Here is a 26,913-nt window from a genome sequence, read left to right as displayed (position 1 = left end):
GCCAGTGGGGCCTGTGTGCAACACTTCAATACTACACTGCAAGAAAAAAGGTTTCTGACATGTCTGACATGGTCGGAAACCAGTTTGAATTTTAAAGGTAGCATGTGAAGTTCTTGACTGTAAGTAATGCTATAGAGTGTGTGTCCCCGTTTTGTTTGTCTTGTGCATGCAGAAGAGGACACACATGCAAGTCCACGTGAGCATAGGCGATGCAATACAGATTCCTGCCAATGGTTTCACACTATGTCATTCATTTACAAGTGGTGGTAACACTGAGATATGCAGAAATGCACCAGCAAACACAGATAAGAAGAAGACTGCTAGCAAGTAAACATTGATGTGAAAATGCACAAACACAGGACACCTTTAACAACAGGTCATCTTTAAAGGCTTTCACATCAGGGACCCAGATCCAGATCAGAGTACACTTGACCCCAAAGTCCTGTTTGTTTGATTAGTGTGACCACTATGTATCATACACAAGCACGGCACACTGATCTGTGCCCAAGTCCCCTTGAAAAGGTGGTGTGAAGTATGGTTTATCTGTACATGGGTAACGTTTCGCATCAATCAATCAACTGCACCAATACACTAAAGTGGACTGCTGTTTAACGTGAGTAGCAGTTGGTGAGTAGAGTTGCAAAGGCATTTCTCAGTGCCGACCACCTCCTTTTAAACTTGCAAAGCATGCAGCATGTCCCAACGTCATCATCTGAGCTGCATGGCCATGGCGAATAAAGTGGGAACGCAGGTGAGAGGGTTGTTCTTGACACTGTCTCCAAAATACAAACAATAGTAGGCATAATGGAAGAGAAGGGGGAAGAGAAAGAGAGGTCGGCCAAGAAACACCTGGCAAAGGGATCTGCAGGCAGACACCAAGAAGATGGGATACACCTGGTCACAGATAGAAAAGAAAGCCAGCGATCAGGTACTCTTGGTGCACTTCTTTACACTGTAGCCACAACGTATGTCATAAGGATGATGACACAAGTATACTGGGGTACAGAACAACATTACTAGTGTGAAAGCTGAGCAGCAAGGGAGTGGAGAGGGGCGGGAATTGTAATAAGACACGTATTAATTTTATAAAAACGCATGAAGTCATAGACTGATTATGTATCAATTAAGGTTAAACACATCTTATATACATCCTAGCTTTTTATGCTTTTATTGGACAGGACAGATAAAGCGTGGAGGGGGGAGAGACAAGGAATGACATGCAGTAGAGGGTCATGGCCTGGAGGTGGGCCTGTGGTCACTGCAGCAGTGACACTACCTTTGTACATGTGACGCCAGCTCTACCCACTGAAGTACTGGGCGCCCCCTACAACCTCTTCTTGAGTAATCATATGACAGTAATGGCTTTCAAATGTAGCAAGTAGAATTTTGTCTGGCAAATAAGGACCGAGGATTGCCATATGATTACCAGGAAAGTTTCTTCTGTTTTTCTTTTCTCATCACTATGTCTAATATTTCCTCATCTAGCTGATACACTGGTAACCTGTGAATTACTATTACAAATACAAATGCGAACCTTGGTTCCTCAAGAGCTGCTACGTAACCAACAGCATTGAATCACATTTTTAAAACAGCCTTTCATCAGAAAACACATGTAAGAGAGGTTCACAGAGAACGAGCCAACTGGGATCTAAAAAAATCTAAGTGAAATGATGCAGTACAGTCACAAAAAGAAAACACTTAACACGCAATAAGATTCACAATCTGACAAGCAGAATCGAAACAAATATATGACAACCATTTTAAGCAGGGTTAAGAGTGACTGCAGCTGCATGAAAACAGCTACAAAAGAAGCGTTTTGTTTAACAAAGCCTTTCTTTTTAATTAAAGTTAACTATAACATCAAGTCACATCCAGATTTTTTTTCACAGTCACCTGGGTATCTGTGTCTCGCTGCTGTACGCTGAATAAATCTCAACAGCTGGTGTTTCATCGCGAGCCATCTGGGATCAGTCTGCCCCTCTGATCATGGTAAATAAGATACCCAAAGCGACCGGGTTACTGCCCTCTGATCTGTTAACAGTCCAGCCGTGGTCTTTCAGTGCGACCTGAGTGAGACATTACAGCCTCAGGCCACCTGGGTTGTGACCACCCAGGCTGGCTGACACTCTACACTACTGTAGATTTTAACCCCCATTGTAATACATAAAATACCTGCTACCTGGCTCTTCAGCATGTGGCTGGCCTGCCATCTGCTCTAAACTTCACATGCTGTTGTGGTGGTTTACGGTTTGTAATTCTGGCAACACTGTTTTTATCTTCATCTTTTTACTATTCAGCAGAAGGACAGAGAGGATAAATAAAGTATAAAACAATGAGCTCAAAGAAAAATAAAAAGGCTTAAGGTCACAAAAAGTTCACAGGCTGCTTTCATAGCTGCAGGTGTTGTCATGGGTGGAGCAGGTTGACAGTAATGTTTGTATTAGTCTGAATCAGATGTGTCATTTCCTCTGACTGGAATCGTGATTGCACATGTTGCTAATATGACTAATGATTTATGTGATCGCAGGGAAATGTCCCTGTCAGGAAAAAGCACAGCTCAAGGGACAACAGGGCTCAAAGAGGACTTTGTTTAACTGAATGTTTGGGGCCTGAAGCACACTTTATATTTTTTTACAGCATCTAATGCACAATTAAAAACAAAAACATTCTTCTATCATCAACATGCTGGCAGCAGTCAGTCATAGAGAGCGTAGATAAAGTGCTAAAGCCTCCATATGTACCTTGATTATAGACATAAAAAATACTTAGATATTTATAATACTCATTTTAGGCACACTGAATTAAGTTTAAAATTCAGTTTGCATCTAAAAGAACACTAAGATAGTGGGAAATGGAAAAAAATAGGGAACAGAACAAAACAATTCATGACGACACATAAATTTGGGCCAAGATATTTTTCAGTTCATACTTGAAGGGTAACTTCAAGATCAAATCTGACGCTGACATAGCAGGAATACAGATTTTTGAGGTTTAAAGTTTCAAGCTTAAGCTCAGAGAAATCATAATACCATTATCTTGCAGCCCTCCAAATATGATGCTAATCTGAAAACAGCCATTTTGTGCATTTATTCTAATACTGTCATTTTGGAGAGAAAGACTTTGTATGAGAGCAGTGATGTTCTTTCTAAAAAAAAAACGCACACAAGTTTTGACCGTGACGTGCTAGAAAAGTGAGCACTCAAAGAAAACACCCAGCTGCCCATGTGTCTGTCTCTACCCTGGGGCTCTGTGTCTGAGGAAAACACCAGATCTGACATGTTTATGATCCGTCTTTGTAGACCACGAGCCCTCTGTGTCTCTTTTAAAGTAGAGAGTCGATCAATAGCCTCTGAGTTGCCACAGTGCATTACTTTAGCACTTGCCAGCTTGCCAGCAGCAGACAGTTGATATAAAAGGCCCATCACAGTGTTGTGAGCCAACTGGAAAATAAAGAGTAAGTAAACTGTGAAGAGATGGAGGTGTAAAGAATGAGTAAAATTACAAACAAAACAGCATATACTGTCGTACAGCGTGTTATAATCGAATGCAGAACATTTGGCATTGGGTAGAAAAAGATTTCCGCACACTTACATCGATGCAGTGTTTCACCTTTTTTTGGCATTACATATTTCCTCTTTTATTCTTCCCTTCATTGTCTACAAAAATAGACGCCATTACATGGTTCTCGTTTTAACTAACTGGACACACTGTACTGTATCATACAGGAGGGCACAACTTGCATTAATTCCTTTAAAAACCAGACCACCAATGGGTTAAAGTCAGCTGCAAAACTTCCCAAAATAGCACTGAATCATAAACAAGACAACCCCCAGCACCTAATCCTGCATGAACATCCAGTCTGGATCCACACCTTGAGAGGCCCTTGACACAATAAATACCTTTATGGCTGCTACACATACAATGTCAGGACCTGACTTGTTCAGACAGCATGAAGCTGCCCCAGAGCATTTCACTGTTTCTCAGCCCTCTGCTGTGCTAAATGAACAATCACTGATCCAAAACAAAAATCATATAATTTTAAATAAAAGCCTCTCCTCCCTGCTAAGTCAATACGACTACAAATGGCCTGGATGGCCACAGGTATTTACAGAGGTGAATGAAAGAAAAGGCTTTCAGTTCTTACCCACTGTACTGGCTCACACAGCTTCCCATCTGGAAACCTTGAATACGAGGCAGAAAGTGAATTCACATTCTAGGCAGAGCAGTGATTGCAGGCAGGCCAGTGGTTGAAGAATCACAAAGTATTTTCCTGCATAAGTTCTCTCCTTGTCTTCCTCTGTGTCTCCCTCTTTGAATGCTCTTACCTGCCTAAGGTAATGTGTGTTTGCCAACGCTGCAGAGCACGCCCACTGTTAGCCAATAAAACTGCTTCCAGCCAAGAAAAAAACCCAAGCAGTGTTAACCCCTCATTTGCCAATCAAAACAAAAGCTCTGTAGATTGACCTGTTTGTAACATGTAATCACTGACCTGCTGGCCTGTTTACCCAGAGACCTTTCACTTACTGCATTTGCACCAAAGGTATTTTGTTCCATATGGAGACATATAATATAGAATATATCTTTATTGTCCACCACGGGTGAAACTCTGTCCTCAGCTCACCAAACACTAAAGACAACAATGTAAAAAGCAGACAAATAGTCAGTATAGCAAGCATACAAAGTCAACACACAAATCAGCTCATTGTCGGTCAGTGGTTTAAAACTCATCACTTTGCTGAGTTAAGAATACTGACATGTTAACATATTGTGCATATATTAACATTTGTCAGCAGCAGTGGTTAGAGCAGGCAAGTGGGACCAATAATGTGTTATGAAGACATTGTAGCAAGGATTAACTAATAAATAGCTTTATTTAGAAACTGCTTCAGTTGCATTTCTCAGAAAGATTTTTAAGCTCTGATACTTTGCAGGAGTACTGATTTTTGAAAATAACAAATCTATGAAACGGTTTTTAAAAATTAGAGCGAATATGCAGTGAATAACAATCATACTAGCGTCTGCACACATTCTTTCTGCAGACTTTAATTTTGTCACATCTTCTTCCACATCAACAAACAAAGCTCAGGCACCAAGGGAGGTTTTTTTCTGTTTATGGGTAAATTCAAAACCATGTGCCAGTACCTGAGATAAACATCAGATAGACAGTGGAGTAACACTGTAACCTACTACCAACACACCAAGTGAATGAACTAGTTACTCATTGACAAGTTCACAGGGAAGGCTGTAAACAGCAGGGTCAAAAAAGAATGTTTGTAGGAGACAGGTGGAAAGAAAATAAGGCACAAGAGACCAAAGGTGAGAATGCTTTAAAGCAGTGGTTCCCAACTAGTGGGTCGTGGTCCAAAAGTGGGTCTCGGGTCCATTCTGATTAGACAGCAAGTGACTTGCGAACATGTCAAGTTTGTAAGAAACACACTTTATTTTTAAGTACAGAGAATTTCCGGCACAGAGCTTTTATTTTGAAGTGCTAGTTCCTGCTGTAGAGTAAGTGACTAAAGGACAGCTACTTGACAGAGGCAGCAAACTAGCGTGATGACATGATGCAAGTATGACGCTAAATGTATGTGGACCAGTTGGGAACCACTGCTTTAAGGTGTGCTGTATTAAATTCAGTCTGCTACAAGTGTGATCCCTCATTAACTTATATTTGTTAATTGTATGTTTGTGGCTGGACAAGAGGGATGGGACAATATACAATTTTATCACAAATCACGATAAAAAAACACAATAAGTTGATGGAGGTGATTGGTCACGATAATCATGACATAAAATCATTGTATTGTCCCATGACTACTAGTCGGTTTGTGAATGTGACTTGTTCATTACTTAAAAAGTAACTGTAATAAGTGCAGTGATTCAAGACAATGCTGATTGTATCAAATGTGAATGAAATGATTTTGTTGGAAAAGACTATTTGGCATTTTAATGTGTTGAGGCAGATGTTCCCTTGTTGTTCAATGCACATCGTTTATTAAAAAACCAACTCCGTTTCAACGATGCAGATAAAAAAATCATTTCTCCTTATCTGAGTAATAAATCATCGTCTGTGTGAAGGGAGTGAAAACACAAAACTTTGCTCTGACTAATAACTTGTAGATTTTGGCATCAAACTTTTGGGTAACACACTGGGAGGGTACTCTCCAACACATACAGTACACCACCACACACCCAATTTTAGCATGGCATTACGTAGACTTCCCATATTAATAGCAAAAGTAGTGCATGCTTGATTCTTGTACCACTTGTTCTAAAGCGAGAGAAGAGACAGGAACTTGTGGAAGAAATAAAAGATGACTAGAGCTCAAACTTTAAGAGGAGAGAAAAAGCACGGAAGCTAGAGAAGAGACAGAATGGGGACGAGCTCTTGACAGGACGGAGGGGAGAAATGTTCAAGAGTTCACAGTGCTCTGGGCTCAAAGGATAAAAATGCGTCATGGAAGAGGAGCAAAAATTACACGAAACAGAGATGGTGATGGTGGAAAGCCACGCACCTTGAAAACAACCCAAGTAGATGTGGATAATATGAAGGTGGCAGGGACGCAAAGAGAGGAGAAGAAAAGAAAAACACATGCAGTGTAAGGTGGAAATCAAAATGTGATGGATCAGGTGAGAAGATTAACAAGAACATCTACAAAAGTTTCGCCTGAGCTAAACTGTACGTGAGAGTGGCGAATGCTACAGTGGGTAAACAATCTCACAGTGCTATTCCAACTAATCATGTGGGTGGCTGTGGGATGCTTTCTGTGAAACACAGCAAGATGCTAAGTGACATTTTTCCAATACAACCCCCAAAATACATCAAAGTCTAGAGGCTTCACAGTGTGTGGTATCAGTTAGTTTTCTTTGCCTGATTACAAGTATGATCATGACACATAAGGAGGAAGCATCAAGGAAATACTGTAGTTTAAGTAATGGATGGAAGCTTTTATATAACAAAAGAACCTCTTTTGTTTGGTGCCCAGTCATGACTTCTACAAAAGGGCTTGGACCTTTACAGTGGCCCCTCTGTCAGCTCTGCAAAATTTGTGCAAAACTTGTGTCTGTTTTGCAAAAGTTGTTGACGCCTTTATTTGGTTGGCGTTGGACGGTGGAAGTCTGGGATGAGGAAATCAACTCTCCAGTCCGTAAACTCTACTCTCCAGCTAACTTCTGCTAGCTAGCCAGGTGGAGGTTTTATAATGTAAACATCAGTTAACATCAAGTAAAGATGAAGAAGATGTACAAGCGTTGGAAACTGGATACTGGACAATCTCAGTGCTGCATCATGGGATATCAGGAACTGTAATATCCTTTGTTTCACCGCAACTTGGCTAAATCCTGGACAGCGCCATTCAACCAAGTGATTCTTTTTCTATATGAAAATCTCACAGAGCAGAGGACTCTGGCGAGAGAAGGAGAGGAGGCATGTATTTTATAAGTGAGGACTGGTGTGACAGTGGGAATGTGAGGTGCTGTCCTGTTCCTGCACTGGATCACAGCAATACACCGGTCAGAGGCGGCTGCACAGTGGTGTTGCCCATATTCGGGTTAGAGATGCACCGATGCGATATCTGGATCAAATATCGGCCCTGATATCATTAAAATAGATGGATCGGGTATCGGAAAACCTATACCTGAGGCGATCCTTTGCCTTTAAATCTATTGTGACGCGAGCTACATCATACGTCATGGAACGAAGGGAAGAATCTGCTGTATGGAGGTATTTTTACACTATTTCAACTGCTGTTGCACAATTGTTTATTTTTGTTAAAAATAAATAGTTCATCATTGCATTAATCCGTTTCATCTTGTTTCATTTTATCTTAGTAAAGAACTGTGTAGTCATCAATGCCTGATGCCTCTAGTCTTTTCTGTTCTTCATGTAAAGGTATATATAGCTTTTTAGGTCAACCATGGTATCGGATCGGTATCGGCTGATACTCAAAGCCACAGCATCGCGATAGGTATCGAAACTGAAAAAGCTGGATCGGTGACTCAAGAGATGGAGCGACCATCAACATAACAGAGGACATCAATGGATTCGGCCTGTGGTGGATTTAATTTGTAAAACAATTGTACCCAAAACTACAGTTCAATCACTTCACAACCACAAACCACCGATCACCAGAACCAATCCAGGAGGCCATAAACACACACTGCAGCCAGTCTGGAAACATGGCCAATTATAAAGCAGCAGCCTTCAATGTAAGAAGAAGCAAAAAATTGCAATGAACAAGTTGAACGAGCTGACGGGATCAGATTTCACTGGAGCTGTACCTTGTATGATTTCATGTGACAAAATAAATGATTGATGATGATGATGTACTAATTAGTCGGGTTGCATCATATATTTGCATTTAATTAGGCGGGAAACAGGCACATTTGTAGAATGTTACACATGCTGAAAATAAAGCATGTGGTAACATTGATGATAATAAGAGATAACTATTTCTAACAAACTGATTGTGTCAGGTACATCAGGATGAGTCAGATGTCTCATTATTGAATTACCTACTGTAGAACATGGTGGAGTTTGAGGCTAGTTTTCCTTAATTTCTGAGGAAAAAGGTGAATATTTTTTTTACCCCACCTCCAGGCTTAACTCACTCTCGATCAGATCCTGCTGTCATCAAACAGTGAGCTTGTAAATACTGTGCTTGATTAACACAAAATGAATTGGGAATGTTTTCATGGTGTATTATCCAACTTGCTGTCAAAGTGATTAGTACTTCACATTATTAGCAGTGATTTCACTTTACAGCTTTCTTGATGAATGATTTATTTTTGGCCAATGCAGCATCTATTTGACATTTCTGGGCACTTAGCTTCATCTGTAAGGCAAAAACAAGTTCCAGCAGAGACAAGCTTATAATTTAGCACACAAAAAAATAAAAATGTATCTGGCATGCCTAGGTTATCGTTATCTGGCACTATCATTCACACCACGGAAGCTGGGTTGGGTTTCTGGCACAACTTCACCTACTTACAAGGTGCATGGAGAAGGGAAAGAAATCTAAAGAGGTCAAAAGTCCAGCAACACTTGTAGTATAAAAGAACAACTTTAATGTGAGACCAACGCCTTTCGGTCACAGAGTTTTTATCATTACTCACACTGCAGGAAACTTACCCCCAGAAATTTAACACAAAGGGCAACAGCAGGTCAAAGACAAATAATGAACTTATTATGCAAGAATACAGACACTAAACTGCCAAGTAGATTGATTACTTTGTGTGTGTGTGTGTGTGTGTGTGTGTGTGTGTGTGTGTGTGTGTGTGTGTGTGTGTGTGAGGCTTTGATGTAATTTGAGGAGCAAAAGGGAATATGACACATACTATATAGCAGTGATTAATAGAGTGAAGGTTGATCTGACTGCTGCTGGATGACTTGTAAGACACTCAGGTCTCCTCCTGAAGGGAGAACAGAGCACAGAACCTGCTGTTCAGGTAATAGATGGCATTAAGGGAAGAAACCACACAGGCTGTGTGCAGCCTATGCGGTGACTGGGCAAGTGGGCTAGCAGACATGCCAAATTAAGAGCAAACACCTCTAGAATCTGTGATGAGGGATCTGTATGATAGGGGAGAGAAGCACCCCTGGCACTTTAGAGGAGCAGCTGGCAAAGGTTGAGCATCTTAATTTTAAGCTGGGTGCCATGAATGCTCTGAAGGGAATGCATGTGGGCAACGGTAATACGGGCACTGCATGCCAAATAATTCATTAGCTCAGCAAGTGGTGATGTAGGACGAGCATGTGTGGATTTTGATAGATTACCAACAATTTCACTAAAGCAGGCCTTTAAGACAAAGGCATGTTAAAGCGTAACAGCAATATTCAATCTTACTGCAGCTCAAAGTATCGTACACTTTTTAAAAACCCCAGTTAGATTGTTTTCTGGTGAAGCAACTTCTTCTGTAAGGTTTATCGTTCTATAGGACTTCAAGAGCTGCATAAATGCATCCTGTCTGAGTGCCAAAATCCTACAGGTCGTATTTCTACTCCGGACACATGTGAGTACCTAGCAAATCATAGGGTGGTATTTTTTATTTTTAATAACCCTTACAAAGAGATATATCCACCTTAAAGGGATAGTTCAGATCTTTTGAAGTGTGGTTGTATGAGGTACTTATCATAGTCAGTGTATTACCTACAGTAGATGTCGATCAGTACACCCCCAGTTTGAGGAAGCAGGCAGGAGTACCACTGAAGCCAAGCGATATACTGCTGTGAACTTGGGTCAGCAACAAAATCAATATCAATTTAATTGTTTGCTATATTTAGAATATTTTCACCACTTTACCATGCTGCACACAGCCCTTTTTCTGACAGGGAAGCAGTTAACAGCCTCTGTTCCCCATCTATGCTCTTGTCAAAGCTACCAGACCCCACTGATAAAAACAGTAATTTCTGCCAGTTAAAACAGCAGCTGCTGGTCTACCACTGCTTCAAGCGGTTAGTTTGTGTTATGGTGTGACTTTGGTGAATCCAAACCCTTTTAAATACAAAAGTCACAAAATAACACGGACAAACTGACTGATCAAGGCAGCAGTAGATCAGCAGCTCCTGTGTTTAGCAATGTTAAATTACTGTTTTTCTCAATGGAGTCTGGCTTTGATGGGAGTGATACAACAGCTTGAGTTCCCCAACGGAAATTGCTGTCTGGAGCCATGTGAAGCGGTGAAAATATTCTAAATATAGCATGCACTTAAACTAGTACTGATTTTTTAGGTGGCCAAAATACGTTTTGTTGGTGATGTCTCCATAGCGGTACATTACATTACCACTTCTGAGGTGGTACTCCTGCCAGTTTCTCCAAACTGGGGGCATGCTGACTAACACCTACAGTAGGTAATACATTAACTACTGATAAGTACTTCATACAACCGCAGTTCAAAAAATCTTAAGTACCCCTTTAACCATGTCAGTTCTTGGTTTGGGGGGCCCTCTGCAAAAGATATTTAGTTTAGCAGCTTCACGTTCTTTTTCTTTCTTTTTCTCATTATTCTGATGGAAATCTGAAACCACATTTACGACATACATTGCCTATTACCAACTGAGTAAAATTTTAAGTAGAGTCCTTACTATTTAGTTCTACTGTTACAGGCTTTACCCTTGTCATGAGGTCAAATTTTAATATAGTGGCATCAGAGGAGTGAGTAAAACCTTGAAGAAATCTTGGATAAATACCTTAAATCCTTGTTGATGAGATCACATCCTGTGGTGTTTGAGGGTGGTGTTCGCCCTGGGCTCAATGATCTGGGTTCTTTGCTCTCATCAGGAGTCAGTAGCACATTTTCTCTGCACTCCTCTACTCGTAGTTCTCCTTCTCCGTCCCCGGGGGTGTTGCCACTGTCTGGTTTGTAGGTGAAGATGATGGTTGGCTTCTGGTTGGGATCCTCTGGCTTTGCCTCGGTGAACCAGTGATGCTGTTGAACTGGTGGTGGTGGAAGCATGTGAATGACAGTTCCATCAAGCCCCACTATCTTGCCTTTCTCCTTCTCTCTCTCCGCCCGTTCTCTCTGCTCATCCTCGTCTTTCCGCCGACGGAAAAAGCTCTTAAACGAGATCCAGCGTTTGGGTTTGGAGCTTTCTGCCGAAATACGTCTCCCCTCTCCACCTGGACTTGCTTCACCTTCACTGGGTCGTCCAGGAGAACTGGAGGCTGAGCTCTTGGTCCAGTTGCTAAAATGCCTCTGGAGGATGTTAGTAGCGTGGTAAGGGGAAGATGTAGATCTAGGAGGGGGGAAGGGGGCATTGGGCTCTGACCGGGGACTGGAGAGTGGGACAGCAGCAGAGGCACTCTGAGATTTAGACAAAACTTTGGAGGGCGTGTCCTTCTTGGGTTTGGAAAGACAGCCGTCAGTTGTGGAAAAAAGAGACTTGGGTCGGGTGAGGGTCTCCTTCATGGCATCAGGTGGGAGGGCATACAGTTCCTCAGAACTGAGAGTATTGGCTTGTACTGAGGGCGACTCTGGAGGAGACTGGGGAGGCTGGATGGAGGCCACAATCTGTAAGAGCACAGCACTGGCTTCCTCCCTGTGGCTTGCCTCTGTCCCAGAGGACAAAGCTAAGTCTGTATTATCATCTTTACTGCAAGTAGCATCTCCACTTGTCTTGCAAGTGCGTGTAACAGCATTGGCAGTAGGGCTGGTTTTAGGTTGGTTTGCAGTAATGGCAGGGGAATTTGTCGATGTAGTGGGGGAGAGGGCCCCAGCAGTGGAGCTCATCACAGTGCTTGTCACAGTGCTAGAGTCTGTAGTGGTTCTAGGTTGTAAATTTGGTGCTTTTGACACTGCCTCAGGTGGAGCTTCAAAAGAGGCTCTCTCTGATGTGCCTCTACCAGAGATAGTTTTCTCAGTTGAGGAGGACTGGACACTCTCAGAGGATCCAATCTCTTCATAAGTATGACTGGCTACCCTATTGCCGACTCCTTTTGGCTGTGGCAGTTCTCCACTGAGTCCCAAGAAGCTCTTATACACAGCCAGGTTGTCGTATGCACTTGGATTGATAACAATAGGTACCTTAACAGCATTCTTGGAGCTGCGGGCATAGGCTGGCTCATCTCTGATAATAATGGGAAAAGGAGGCATACCTGCATTATTGAAACTGTTAAACTTTATCTCTGATAAGTTGGAGGATTTCACTGGTACAGTTCGGGAGGAAGACAGCCCGGCAATGGGAGAAGTGGGAGCTGACTTGTGGCTGCAGTGTTGAGTAGGGATAGAGGGGCTAGGATTACTCCCACCCCCTAGATCCACTTTAGGTATCTTTTGGCGAGGACTTGTGCTTGATGTCCACACTTCCTGGTAGCGTATGTTCCCTGATTTCTTTCGGGAGGTACTTGACAGAGCTACGGATGTGGGCGATGTTGGCATTACAGGAGAAGAAGGAGAAAGAGGGGAGGTTGGAGACAGGGGCTGACCTACAGGAGTGCTACAAAATGATGTAGGGCTGGAGGGCATTGACAGGTTTTTGGGTTTTGGAATTGTAGCGTCTGGAGTCTGCTCATCTTTGTTGGCCATGGATGCTGACACATCCACCACAGTGTAAGGCTTACAGATGAGAGATTTTTCCAAATTTACTACACGGTATGGTTTAGCTTGCTCCTCTGTGGGACTAAAACTGATAGTGACTGGTTGACCAGGAAGGGCTTGGGGCATTGGCAAACCTTCTCTGCCGTCCTGGTCTTCTAATCTAATAGCCAGCACAGCCTTGTGTGTTTCAGTCACCTTAAGTGGACTCAGTGCTCTGTGGACAGGCTCCTTTTTTGTGGGAGAAGTGCAGGGGATTGGTGCCTTAGTAGATGTGGGAGAATGCAAGCCATTTCGAAGAGCACAGGGGGCACTGCTCCCACTGCTGGATGTTGTTCGAGAATCTTCTGGAAGTGATGACGATGATTCTGGAGAAGTGGTAGACTCTGAATTTGATAGGAATCCGCTGCCTTGCATGTCACGGGGTCCATAGTGAAGCAGAGCTCCATTGGAGTCTACGGAGGGGTATCCGTTCAAGATCTCATCATAGCTATCGTCATAGTCAACCGCACAAATCCGCTGTAGTGAGCGATTGCGAAGTGGCACAGTGTTCCACTTTTTCCCTGCAGCAAAGGGCACTGGAGACAATGTGGCAGCACGGAAATTTGCAAATCTTGGTTGGCCTCGCATACGGATCTCCATGGCTAGTAACTCTTCATCACTTTCATCCCAGCTCTCATGTTCATCATCATCTCTTTCAGTGTCTTCCTCATCATCATCCTCTTCTTCTTCATCTTCACTGGAAAACTCTGGGTAGCAAAAGCGACCTCCCTCTGTGCTGATTATCTCGGAGCTATCGCTAAGGGATACCCGTTTTTGACCAGTGCCACCACCACAACTACTGCTGCCCCCCATGGCCAGACAGCTTGAGGCCGGAAGGCCTCTTTCCAAGGACCGCTGGTATGAACTACTGATTCGTCCCCAAAACAGGTCCTTGGAACCAGAAAGAGGAGTGGGGCTAGGGCCGGGGCCAGGGCCTAACCCAGCAATCTCCTTCAGGACATCTGCCAGTCCACTGTTGTTGTTATTTCCACTAGGGGTCCTTGGGCTAAGTGGTCCATAACCCTCAATCTCCTCACTGCCATCTTCTCCTTCGTTGTTGTTGCTGGGTCCACCAGGCCTCTTACGGTTTAGTCCGTTGCGATTCCAAACTGTGAAGGCTGATGTTTTGCCCTGTTCTAACACATTTGGTGGTCGTTGTAGGTTGCCGTCTGAATCCAGTCCTGCAGAGGAGCAGGGCAGCATCATAGTGGGCTTAACAGCAATGGTTGGCTTCTTAGCCACTGGTGGACGGAAGTGTCCTGAGCGGGCAGACCCACTGCCAGCCCTCTGGGAGTTGATGGTAAGGTTAGTGTTGGCTCTGGCGCCAGCAGGGGGTGGATTCTGTTGCTGACTTGTTGGAGGCCTCTGCTCAGACGGAGGCTTCCCTCCACCACTCTGAGCCAGACAGTGCAGACTTTTAGGTTTAAAGCAGTTCTTGCACTCGCCTGGCTTCCACACGTGTTCAGTGAAGGTGCTGCAGGCGGACATGACTGCTGATCCAGTGAGGCAGGCTGCTGGGTCAGTGGACAGGAAACCCCTCCATGAAGCAACGGGCTACAGGGACTGACTGTAGTACGAGTATGATGAACAATATTCAAGTCTCCACTGTGAGGGGTACTGGACCTGAAAAAGAGAACAAGACAGAAAGGTGTAATTAAATTTTTAATTAATTGTTCATTTAATTCAAAACATTCATTTGAATTACTTGAGACACATTCTTCACTTCAACAAACTGCATAGAGCAGTTAGACACTTAGTTAATTACAAAGTTTTGGCAAACAAGGAAAAATAAATCCCATCAAACAATTTAACTGATCAAACTGAGAGCTGAACTGAAACACAGAGGATGCATACATAGATACATGCAGAAGGAGGGAAACAGATAAATATGATGTGTGAGAGGAAAATAATTTGAAAAGCAGTGCAACACTGTCTCCATTAGGTGGCAAACTTTCTCTACGTAGCAGCCAGTCTTTCCTATGGGGCAGTCATCCGTCTCCTCCTAACCCCCAACTGGACCGTTAAGACTTGAAGATCATGGGGGCAGGAGTGAAGAGGATTAAGAGAGCTTATTTCTGAATTGGTGTCCTGTGTTGTTGTTGGCTGTTTCAGCCAGGCTTAGGTGAGATAAAGGTACTGATACTATTCACTGAATCAAAACCTCAATGTCCTAAATCCTATGAACTACATCAGTTATATGGAAAATGGAAATCAAAAGCACTTCAGCTGAGTTTAGATGCACTCAAGTCTGACAAATAGCACAGTGGAAGAGTTTCCCAGTTTACAGAAATCTGAAAGTAGAACAACAGTAACGCATTGTTTTGAAGTTTGGGCTTTGTATTCCAACAAACTAGACTTGAAACTGAGCAAGTGGAAGACGTGTTTGTGGGTGCTTTCATCCGTACTGAGTAAAGACTGCAGGACAAGTAGCTTGCAAGCAGTTGTAGTACAACTCAGTGAGGCAATCATCCTGAGCATTCAGGCAATGCAAGGAGCTTTGGGCGGGGCAGTGGATTGTCCTTTACTGTCAGTCACCTGACTTTTGACTGAAGATTGAAAGAGGACTTCAGGTACTGAATGCGAATTATTTGCAACCAAATATGATTATGCCAAAAAGAATTTGGCCTTCTGAAACTGGGGATCTATATAAATAGCTACAATTTCTACAACCTAGAATCTTAAGCTGGCACAGTCGTTCTTTAATTTCAAACCTAAAATGCATGAGCACATTGCACAACAACAGATAAACAAAAATGTCACTTTTCTTTTACTAAAACCACTTGTATTGCAAAGAGTTTGTTTCCTAGTTCAGAGCAGAGCTTCAATAACTTATATTAAAAAGTTAAATCTATAGCTGCACACACTATTTTTACTATGAGTTAGGCGATTGTTTGCTTATTATTTTATAAGCTATTTCACGTCATCTACGCACATACACTTTAAAACTGAACTGGGCGATTGCTGGTCCAATCCTTGTGTAGGCATTTTTTTAATCTGTTTTCTTAAATATTACTATTTTGAAATCTTCTAATTTATAATGTTTATTCTGTGATTTTTTTTTTACTCTAAAATGTATGCTGTTTCATATGCTGCCTGTCTGATCTGTTGTGATTTTTGAGCTCTTGCACCCCAATTTCAATGTGGCTCCAACTGCAAATGGTAAATAAAATTGACCTTGACTACATATAGACAATAATCTGTCAGTAATCAAAACTGAAATATATTTACATATATATCAAAAATGGTTTTAAATGCCAACTTGGTCATTTCTGTTATGTCTCACTTGTTTAATGAGTAAACCAACATATGTACAAAAGAATAGGTTTAAAAATTCACACCATTCAGTCTTTGTAAGATAACAAAGACTGACATTTAAAAACTTGGGAACAAGCATGGTCTCAGATTATCAGCACCGCCACATACATATCAGACACATCCTGTTTTCTCGGCCCGCCAGGCCACACTTTGTGGCATCAGGAAGCCACATCCTTTTATTTTTTTAATTACACAGTGTAAAAAAGCACCCCATTTAACATCCTTTCAAACCTACCACACAGACCAGAACACTTTTGATAAAATTTGTGGGTGCAACAGTCATTTGCTGTTCAATCAACATCTCTTGAATACCACATTAACATCAAACCCATGGATTATAAGTGGCATGTTGCTCAAATGTGCAATTAAAATCAAGCTGTTTCATAAAAGCCTGTTTAAGATCACACAGGAATCTGTACGTTACATAAGATGGTACAGTTGTCACTTTATTTCTATAACTTAAGCCTGCTTTGGGCAGATTCTCCAAGGACAGTATTAGGTTTGTTAGACAAAAGGCACCACCATAAGGGTAAGACAAAGCACAAAGAAAACCTTGAGAGTAGATGGGATGAAAGTGAGAACTGAAAAAATGCGAATCAAAAAAGGATTGAAATCTACGGTATATAGAAATAAAACACATATTTAATAATTTTGAAATGACCCCCTTCGCTTTCGAGTGCATAAAGATTAACAGTTGAGTTTAGTCTGAACGCCTAATGAGGTATAAAAAGTGGAAGAACTGCAGGTCTTACAACACTGTGGTTGTTACTATGTATTGTCAAAACTTGAGTAGGTATAGCTGGGCTGGAGCAGCTACCTTACCCCCCCCCCCATATCTACACAATCAGCCCCCCTTCGCTCCTAGGTCCAGAAGCAGAAGCCCTGAAGGAAATGCTAAGTTAGCCTTTAGCTAACTATGAAGTTCATTCATTCATTTTCCATAACAACTTATCCTGGTACAGGGTCGCGGGAGGGCTGAATCCTATCCCAGCTGTCACTGGGCGAGAGGTGGGGTACACCCTGGATAGATTGCTGGACTATCACAGGGCTGACACATAGAGACACACAACCATCCACGCTCACATTCACACCTACAGGCAATTTAGAGCCACCACCTCACCGGCATGTCTTTGGACTGTGGGGGGAAGCCAGGGTACCCAGAGAAAGCCACACTGACACGGGGAGAACATGCAAACTCCACACAGAAGGGTCCCGGCTGTCCAGTAGATTCGAAGCCAGAACATCTTTATGCACAATGAACAAAGTAAATAAATTAAGTGGAATATTGCCATGTTTCCTGATACGTATCCACTTCAATGTTGTGTTGCAGCAGGATTCATATAACTGTTGGTTTGTCTTGTACTGCTGGTGGCATGTGGCTGCAGCTATACATGTCTCTAGACACTTCTGTGAGTTTTATGCCTGCTTAGTCACACCTCACCAATGTAGTCAACCTAGGTAACTGGAGCTTTTTCCCAGTGCAGTCAAAAAATGATTAAAATGCACAGCTGACATTTAAAACCATGACTATATTTTGGCTTCTATATTTTGTGGATACAAGGCTTTCAGATTAAACATTAAAATTTAGGGGTTAATGATTCTCACTGAGGTCAGACCACATAATTAGATTTAAAGTTTGAGATTTTAGTGATCTATTGTACCAATCAAAAAAAAGTCAGGAGAAAAGAAACAAGGAAAGTGCCTGGAGAGATGTTACAACTCTGCATTTGCTCTTGACTGTGCTCCTGGCTGCCATCAGAAATAGTTTAGAGCTTTTTCCCTCAGCCAGCAAAACCTGATTAAGTGATATTTGCTAAAGCAATATTCTATCTATTGGCTGGGGTGAGATAGCCCATTCAGCCGTGTTTGACATGTAAGGGCTGCTAAAGGATTATTAAACAGTGCTCGGACTGAAAACAGAACTGAATATGGTGTACTTCTAAGAAGATAAGTGCTTCCATAATGACTTTGTTGGGGCAACAATGTTCAGAGACGTTTCTTTCAGGTAACAAAACACTGCGTTTATGTACCACACAGGCTTCACTGGATGGCAGGCGTAAAAAGTTTAAGAAAGATTGTGATTTCTGTTGAACATTAATAAAAAAAAAAGGTAATAAAAATAATGCTGTAGTCACTACAATTGGATATTATATTGCAAGATTGCCTATTTTAGCCAAAAAAACAAAAACTAAAATACATTGTCAGTGAAGTTTCTGGGGCCAGCATCAAGTGGCCGGTCAAGGAACTGCAGTTTTTGACACTTAGTGTCTGCTCATTTTTTAGCCCCTGAGGTTGGTGCTTGATTTAAACATAATTTCTAGGAGACAGGGCTCCACAGACAGTATGAGTAATCTCAGACAGAGGACCTTTTCGGATGATAATGAATCAAAATAAACAAATAATGGCCACACAAACATTGCACCACGACTTCTAGAGGAGTGTCACATACAATAAAAGATGGGTTCAATATGCTAATAAACACTGGCCCTCCATCTCTTCATTTCCGCTATAATTTAAGCAGCAGAGTGTGTGATGATTCTGTCACTTTATGGGTGACCCAAACCTTCATTTCATCAAATAAAGCCAGGACTGTAATTCACTGCAGGGCTGATACCGACGGGGGCAGGTAAATCAGTCATCTCATCTATATAACAAGGTCATGGGTGTCAGATCCTGTACGGAAGGATGTTACCATGACAACACCCTGGACCTGCCCAGGACCAGACACAATGAAGCAGGAACTCTTGAGTCAAACTTTGCTGACCGAGCCATGATGGGCGGGGGGGAAGATTTATCCTGTTACACCAAACAGGTCGCATCCTCAAAGGAAACAAAGACTGTAATTCAAACATTATTCCAAGACTGTCAGTGACGTGACACGTAAGCACTGAAATTTTCTGTGGCAGACTTTCAATTTTTTCATGGGCGACCAAAAGTACAACCAAAGGAAAATGAATTACCGAGTCCAATAAGACTTGGTATATGTATGTTGCTCGCAAAGTGGAACAAAAGCAGAATTTTGCTCATTTACAGCATCCAAAATCGTCTTTTTACATTCCAGATGTCTGTCCTCCTTGAAACACAGCGGGACAAATTTAAGACTTTGTTTTGCACAGCTGTAATGCAGCTGTTGCACAAAAATGTTTCATGAGAAACAATAAAGGAAAGCAGATGAATAAAACAATGGTATTAACATGGATATTTTAATAATTCTTTGCACATTTGGAAAAAGCTGAATTGATTTTGTGACATCTGCACCAGACAGACTTTCTTTGTAACCACATTATTTCTTCCCTGACAGACAGTGGAGGGGGCGGCCGAGGGAAGAGTTCTCTTTTGAAATCAAGATAAAGCCTCCTTATTGTGTTTACTTTCTTCAAAGCAGCTAGATGGAATTATGAAAAGCAGCTCCCAGGCCGCATTCTAATAAGATAATTCAGTTTTTCGTGCCTTTGTTGTTTCTGATCACGCTTCCAAGAATCAAGAAATATCCAATATATGTCACACACACTTTTCCACCGACAGAAACCCCCAGTGGTGGATGTGACAGCATATTTTACTTTTCCCTCAGCCACCATTGAAATTCCCTTGTTGTTTTGATTTAATTTTTTTCCTTCCCTCCGCAGTGGGGGCTGAAATGACACTCCCTCGACCAGCCAGCAAAATGTACTTATATTTTAGTTTCTCATTAAGCCAAAGGCAATAGTAGTGCCATGTTGTTACTGACAAGACCCCACAACATTTAATCTGCAATGACAGTTATGCCTCGGGGACACCAACAATCCCATCTGCCCGACAATCCTTTCCGAAATCATGCAGTCCAGTATTTTTAGTTCACACTGCTCGCAGTGTGGGGCACATCATTAAAATATGATATCTCCAGACACATAGGGAAAGAGGGGGGAAACCTCTCTGAAAGAAGCGGCCCCTCTTGCTTATGTAATCATCTTTGTTTGAAAATGATTCTATTGGTGGTTATAATCATCGCAATATAAGTGTTCCTACCCATGGCCATCAGCCAAATAATGGTCTGCTATTTTTGTGTTCCTTTTATTATGTAACAGATATTACGCAACACAATAGAAATATGATGAATTACAATGCAGCGTATCCGTTTCACTACAAAACCCTCCACAACACAACACGTTTTCAGCACCACAGTGGGGGGATGTGTTGCATAAACTGTGCCATCAGGCACACACATTCGCACAATATTATAGGGATTTTTTTTTCTTCTCCTTGGGTGGGATTGTTCTATAATACTGACAGCGTGTTATTGATCCAGGCTTTGCGTGTGTCCACAGTGTGACTCTGCAACATATTTGATTGGAGAGATGTGAGGCGGCACTAAGACGCAGGTGATTATTGGAAAACAGGGTGCAGTTGTACATATTTTCTTTCCGCTGCTTCCTTACCTCCAGCTTTCCCTGACAACACTGTCAAACATTCAGTGAAACCTATTAAATGAAGAGTTATAGCTAAGCACCTCTAATACTGGACACAAAAATTGATTTTAAATTGCATATTATTTCTTAAAAGTTACAGAACACATGCAGGCTCTAATTTGTCGACACTGGTGACACATTTCCATTGATGTCTGCTAAGTTATTCTCCTCAGTCTTGTTTTTGTTTATCACTGACTTGCCTGTCATGCATATTTGATGAGGCCGAGGCATTAGTGTCGATAATTTAAATGGATCCCTTATGTAAAAAGACTGATGACTGTCTGAGGTAAAGCAACGCCTGCTCTCCATCAAAGGATATAATTGTATTCTGTAAAATGAGATTTATTTGTGCTCAGAAAGATGAAAAGTACAAAACATAAAGCAGAGAAAAACAAATGTGCAATATAGGATTCCCATATATTTCATATGTCCTCTACCAAAAGTTGTAGCAACATTAGTTTTTAAGTGCACATCCTTCCAATTATAGTGTTTACATGCTATTAATCAAAGCATTAATGAGGGAAATCTGGTTAATAAGGACATAGAACTTTAAATTCATCATCATTTTTGTGAAAAGCAACTAAATATTTCATTGGGAATTTAAACTGGCAGATTGAAGTTGGAGTGAGGAGCAGAGGTGCCAGTCGCAGGCATGGAGCCTGTGGATCGGCACAGTGTGTGTGTGTGTGTGTGTGTGTGTGTGTGTGGGAACAAGCCAATCATAAGAATAGCTAAAGGCTAGTTTACTTGTTCACTCTGCATAATGCTGCGTCCCCCTGTGCCCCAGTTATTCTATTTTGTAAATGGTCAATTAAACGTATCAGGATACTGTTCTCGTCTTTGCAGATTACGCTGTCCGAAACCATCTGGCACCACGCGTTATAGCCCCTATTCATACGACTGTTATCTGTCTTTTGGGGACCAGAAGATTTCCTGCCAGTTCCAGTGAAGATCAGAGACACACTGATGATCAATTTCAGGATTAGTTCCAGTGCACGTAGAAATTATTTTTGGATAATTCTGGAGAAAAAATATTTTTTAAAAATCAGCAATGTGTTCCCAAAAATAAACAATCACCACATCTTGCATACAAGTGCTTCCTGATGGTTGAATGTAATGAATGAGTGAGTTTAAATGACATGAATAACCCAGTTATGAGTATCCATTCATGTGTTTGAGCATGTTAAAACCATATCCTGTTTTCAGAAAGTGGTATACAACCTCATCCCACTTATGAGAAACTTGATTATGCTATCTAAAGTTCTTTGAAAGAAACCTAGATAATGTCTCATGTATACACATTAACCCTGCTATTAAGAGCTGCCAACTATCTGTGCAGGCGCAGCATCAGCCAAGGGACGCAACAGAAATAAATATAATTGCAGCAGTGAAAGTGTCTCACTTTTGGAGAGATGAAGAAAAAGTTTCATCTGCGTAGCTTCATCCACTGCTCCCTGTCCTATATAGTGGTAGTGACAGTGACAGACTGGCACTGGTCAAAGTGGAGGACAGTGTTGTAAGAATAGTGTGGCTGCTTACTGGCATAACGTTAGATGAGTACGGAGAGTGTGTGTGGTTGAGACAAAGAAAGAAAGAAAGAAAGAAATAGATGGAGGTCTGCACTCTTGGCAATCAGAAATATAATATCACAGCACCTGCATAGATACACTGCAGTCATCAGTGGCCAAGTTACTATTAGGCTATGTATCATGTTAAAATGGAATATATATAACCACACAGCTTCATATTTCAGTATTTAAAACTTGTCTGAAAACACACTGGATGATAGAAAGATAAACATCTAAAGGAAAATTACAAACATTGATATTCCTAAAGGGATGGGGACAACTAAGACTTGGGGAAGGATGGGGACAGAACAATGATGAAGAATTATTTATCATATATTCATATGAATGTTTCCTTTCATTACTTTTGCAATCATTAGAACTACTGATATTATCATTTACTAACCTAAACCTTTATACTGTTACTTGTTTTAGCCCACTCACCTACCTCCATACATACTCCGATTTAATGCACATTTGTGTGAACGTGTGGGTTTGTGTACATGTGTCAGCATGTGTTTACCTGTTTGATGTATTACATCATCTGTGGAGATGTGTGTGGGTGTGCATATGTACTGTGTATGTGTCATGGTACTTGTTTGGGGGATTAGATAACATGCTAATAGTGACTCTGATGTGGTGGCCAGAGGGAGGTTAGCCATGACTTTGTGACCCCCAGGTATGTATATCTGCACCGTGCTGTGTGTTGCTATATGTGGTGTATGTTATTTGTCTTAATAATAATAATAAAAAACGAATGATTTGTGTTTTTGCCCCTCACCATTTAAATTCTTAACCACTGAATCTTAAAGTCTCACTTAACATATGAAATGAACAGACGAGGAAAACTTAATTAAGTGGCACTTACTTCACACTACCCAAGATTTAGAGTGGAGGAATTATACGAGTGATCACCTGGGAGACTTTGGTCGTCTATTGCCAGACGTGACGACCAAATGTGTTTGATTTGCAGAAGATAGCACGAACAGCCAGCAAAAAACAGAACATATGTTCCAAATCTGAATTGTTCTGCACAGCAATAGAAAGCAGGTGCTGGTCATAGCAACAACAAGAGAATTAATCGATAATGAAAAAGGGGCACGCCAGGCCGCACATCAAAATGATATCATAAATATAAATAAATGAATTTAAAGCTGGTTCAGAGTTTTATAGGTGTGCGGCAAGCCCCTCTTTTGTGTCTATGTGCATATACATATAGCTGTCACGTGCCATGTCTTTGCTTTAGGAGGGATCTCATTCCCATTGGTGTGTCAAAAGGTCACCTGCAGCATGAGTGAGAGGAGCAATAATTAGGTTTTAACATTCAGCACACATGCACAGTGCAGCTCTAAATACAAGGCCTACACTGGGGATTGACTGCTCGTGCTTAAGTGTGTATGTGTGTGGACTTTTCCATGAGAAAGCCAGAGGTTTTTTCCTTCAAAAATTATTTGATTGACCTATGATACATTTGGAGGAAATCATGCGCCTGTGTGTTTTTGATCCAAATAGCACTGAACAATACTCAGACAGTGTCTGTGTGTAGCTGCTGACAGAAAGTGCACATTGACATGCACACAAACACTTCTTTCTGGAGTGTGTGGCTGTAAAAGGTGAAAGGTCGGGTTACAGATGCCTCATTGCAGAGGCTGCACTCATTATCCCAGTTGTTAACCTCAGCTGCCCCCGAGTCTGTCCTGCTGTCTCATTCTCCACCCATGCTCAGCTATTTCTCTCCATTTACTCAGGCTCTTCCTTCTCATCTCTGCGTCTTCCTTCTTTATTCTGCTTCTTTCAAAGTTTTTCTTTGCTGTTTGTCTTTTCCCCTCTGGCTCAAAATTTCCCACTCTATTCTCTCTCCATCTCTTTTTTTTCCCTACCCACTCACTTTTTATTCAGGCTGTTACTCTTCAGGCTTTTTCTCACTTTTGCTCTCTCCTCTGAGATATGTTAATCTGCCTCCCTTCTGTCTGTCTTTGCCTCAAACAGTGCTTCAGCAAATGACTGCCAGACTTAGATTTTGCAAATCACCACCACAAAAACCCTAAACTTGAAAGTGACCACACACAAACAACCAATTAAACCCTGTTACCAAGTCCAGACCAGGAAATGCACATACTCTGATAGATTTTCACCGCACTATTCAGACACCAAACTTAAATACTGTACACATCAAAAAAGCCTGGAGTCAAATCAATTTCCTGATGTGTAGCTTTTTTATGTGATACCATCCCCTGTAGACTCTGGGAGGCAGTGGATAAAATAGCAAATATAGTAAATAACAACTATATCACGCCTTAGATAATAAATAGGAGTAAGAACACAGCCACGTTCTTGTCCACAAGGACACCTGCTACTTCTGTACCAAAGAGGCCATGATTAATTTTTCTCACATAAATCTGACCACACTTTAAAAACAAACACAAATGTATAAAATACAAAAAAATTCTGTTAATCATTTATTTGTCTGCATATCCACCCAGTACGCCTTGTTGCTGCTTGCCTGTGGTTACATAACATGATTTGATCCTCGGCTGCTCCTGACTATATGTCACAGTGTCTTTGAGCAACACGCTGAACCCCAAATTGCTCCTGATGGTTAGGCCAGCACTTTAATGGGTAGCCTGCTGCCACTCGTGTGTGTGTGTGTGTGTGTGTGTGTGTGTTAATGTGTGAATGAGAGGAACATCTTTAAGTGCTCTGTATAAAAGCACTATATTAATGCATTCCAGTCCATCCATAAATTGTAATGATTTTTGGAACAGTTCCCACTGCCACCTTTGCTCAGATGTGCAGTTGATACACACACACACACACACACACACACACACACACACACACACACACACACCACACGCTCCCTCGTACCCCACACACCAGTGTGTTAATAAGCAGACTTTTCTCTGTGGAGATTTGCCAGTTTTGAAAAATGTTTACTTGTGGTTTAATTATGGCTACATCAGTTATCATTTTCATTATCAACTCATCTGTCAATTACCCTCTGTATAAATTACTTGATAATTTTGTAGATAAAATGTCAGAAAATGTGTAAAAAGCCTATCATATCTGAGCCAACGGTGACATATTCAGATTTCCTGTTGGATATGGCAAACAGTCTAAAATGGAGAGACATTAAATTTATGTCATACATGGAAAAAAAAACAGATAAATAAAGAAGCCCCGCCCCTTTGTGATGGTCCCACCAACTGTTGGAGCTAGCATGGAGCCCAAACTTTTAACAATTCAGAGTCAATTAACCTGCATGTCTTTGGACTGTGGGAGGAAGCCGGGGTACCCACAGAAAACCCACATTGACCCAGGGAGAACATGTAAACTCCACACAGAGGGGCTCCCCCACCCTGGAGTTTGAACCTCCCACGCTGGGTTCGAACCAGGAGCCCTCCTGCTGTGAGGCGACAATGCTAACCACTGCAACCCACATATACCACCATAACAACACCTGCAGCCACATATTGATTTTATACTTGTAGGGCTTGACCATTTATTTGGAGCAATGTTGGAATATATATACTGCACCACGCTCTCGGGGCACAAAGCGTATTGGCACAGATGGTGCAGCCGAACACCAGGTCCAGTATACGTAAGTAAAATAACCATTCATTGCACTGAGTCTAAAAGTTTGCTTTCACTTGTCTCTGCAGCAGCACCTCCTCATATCCGTCGATCTAGTCTGATAAGCTCTGATCGCATTGACTGGTCAGTTAACCACCTCAAAACTTTAAGTGCACAAATTACTGCTGAGAAAAAAAAGAACTCATTAAGACTCCCGCCTGCGCTACGTTCATAGACCTGCAACAACCTCTGAATTTAGAAAGGGGACAAAGCATTACTAAGGGAGACAAAGGCAGGATTAATGGGACTGAACTATTGTAGCAGCTGCTGCCACACAGAGACACTATTTCTATGGGAAACACTGCATTTAATCACCTTTTATTCAAAGATTTAATTACTTCATATATCAACATCTTCAGCTGGTTATTCCACTCTTTTGTCCACCCAAGAAGTTTTTTCATCTGTGTTTTCAGAGGAAGTGAGCGTTACCATCTGTGCTGTCAGAGATTGTGATTTGTGGGTAAGCCACAGGAAGATATAAAGAAATCTCACAGCTGTACGAAGACAACCGAGGCGGCTGGCGTGCTGAGAGTGCACAACACAAAACACACACGCACACGCAGATTCATTCCTACATGCATGAGTCAATCCCATATTCTCTCTAATATGCTGAAAATCCAGCGGTGCCACTTGTGGCTTTCTCTCGATGACAAAAATCTGAAAACAACAACCCAGTCGCACAGATGACAAACACCACACAAACCAACAAAGCACTGCCTCATTAAAAACAAAGGGAGTCAAATATGACGGGGAGTTCCAGAGCCGGTCTCTGTTGGCTTTAACGCACTTGCTGGCGCAGAGTTAGCCGTTCGGATGAGATGCAGCGTTGGCCCTCGATCTGTGACCATCTGCTCCTGATTTGATAGCAGCAAACACTGTCTGGT

General features: G+C 41.8%; 1 protein-coding gene across 2 annotated transcripts in view; it reads right to left on the bottom strand.

Moving 5' to 3' along the window:
- Nucleotides 1–26,913, bottom strand: part of peak1 (pseudopodium-enriched atypical kinase 1) — a 149,989-nt gene that overhangs the window by 27,756 nt on the left and 95,320 nt on the right. For both annotated transcript variants that reach the window (XM_050073982.1, XM_050073983.1), the window contains exon 4: nucleotides 11,186–14,694. In XM_050073982.1, coding sequence (XP_049929939.1) covers nucleotides 11,186–14,559 — 3,374 coding nt within the window. In that variant the 5' untranslated portion in view covers nucleotides 14,560–14,694. The remainder of the gene's footprint in view (nucleotides 1–11,185; nucleotides 14,695–26,913) is intronic.

Source organism: Epinephelus moara, chromosome 20 (assembly GCF_006386435.1).
Source record: "Epinephelus moara isolate mb chromosome 20, YSFRI_EMoa_1.0, whole genome shotgun sequence".
NCBI lineage: Eukaryota > Metazoa > Chordata > Actinopteri > Perciformes > Serranidae > Epinephelus > Epinephelus moara.
This window is presented reverse-complemented; position numbering and strand designations above follow the sequence as displayed.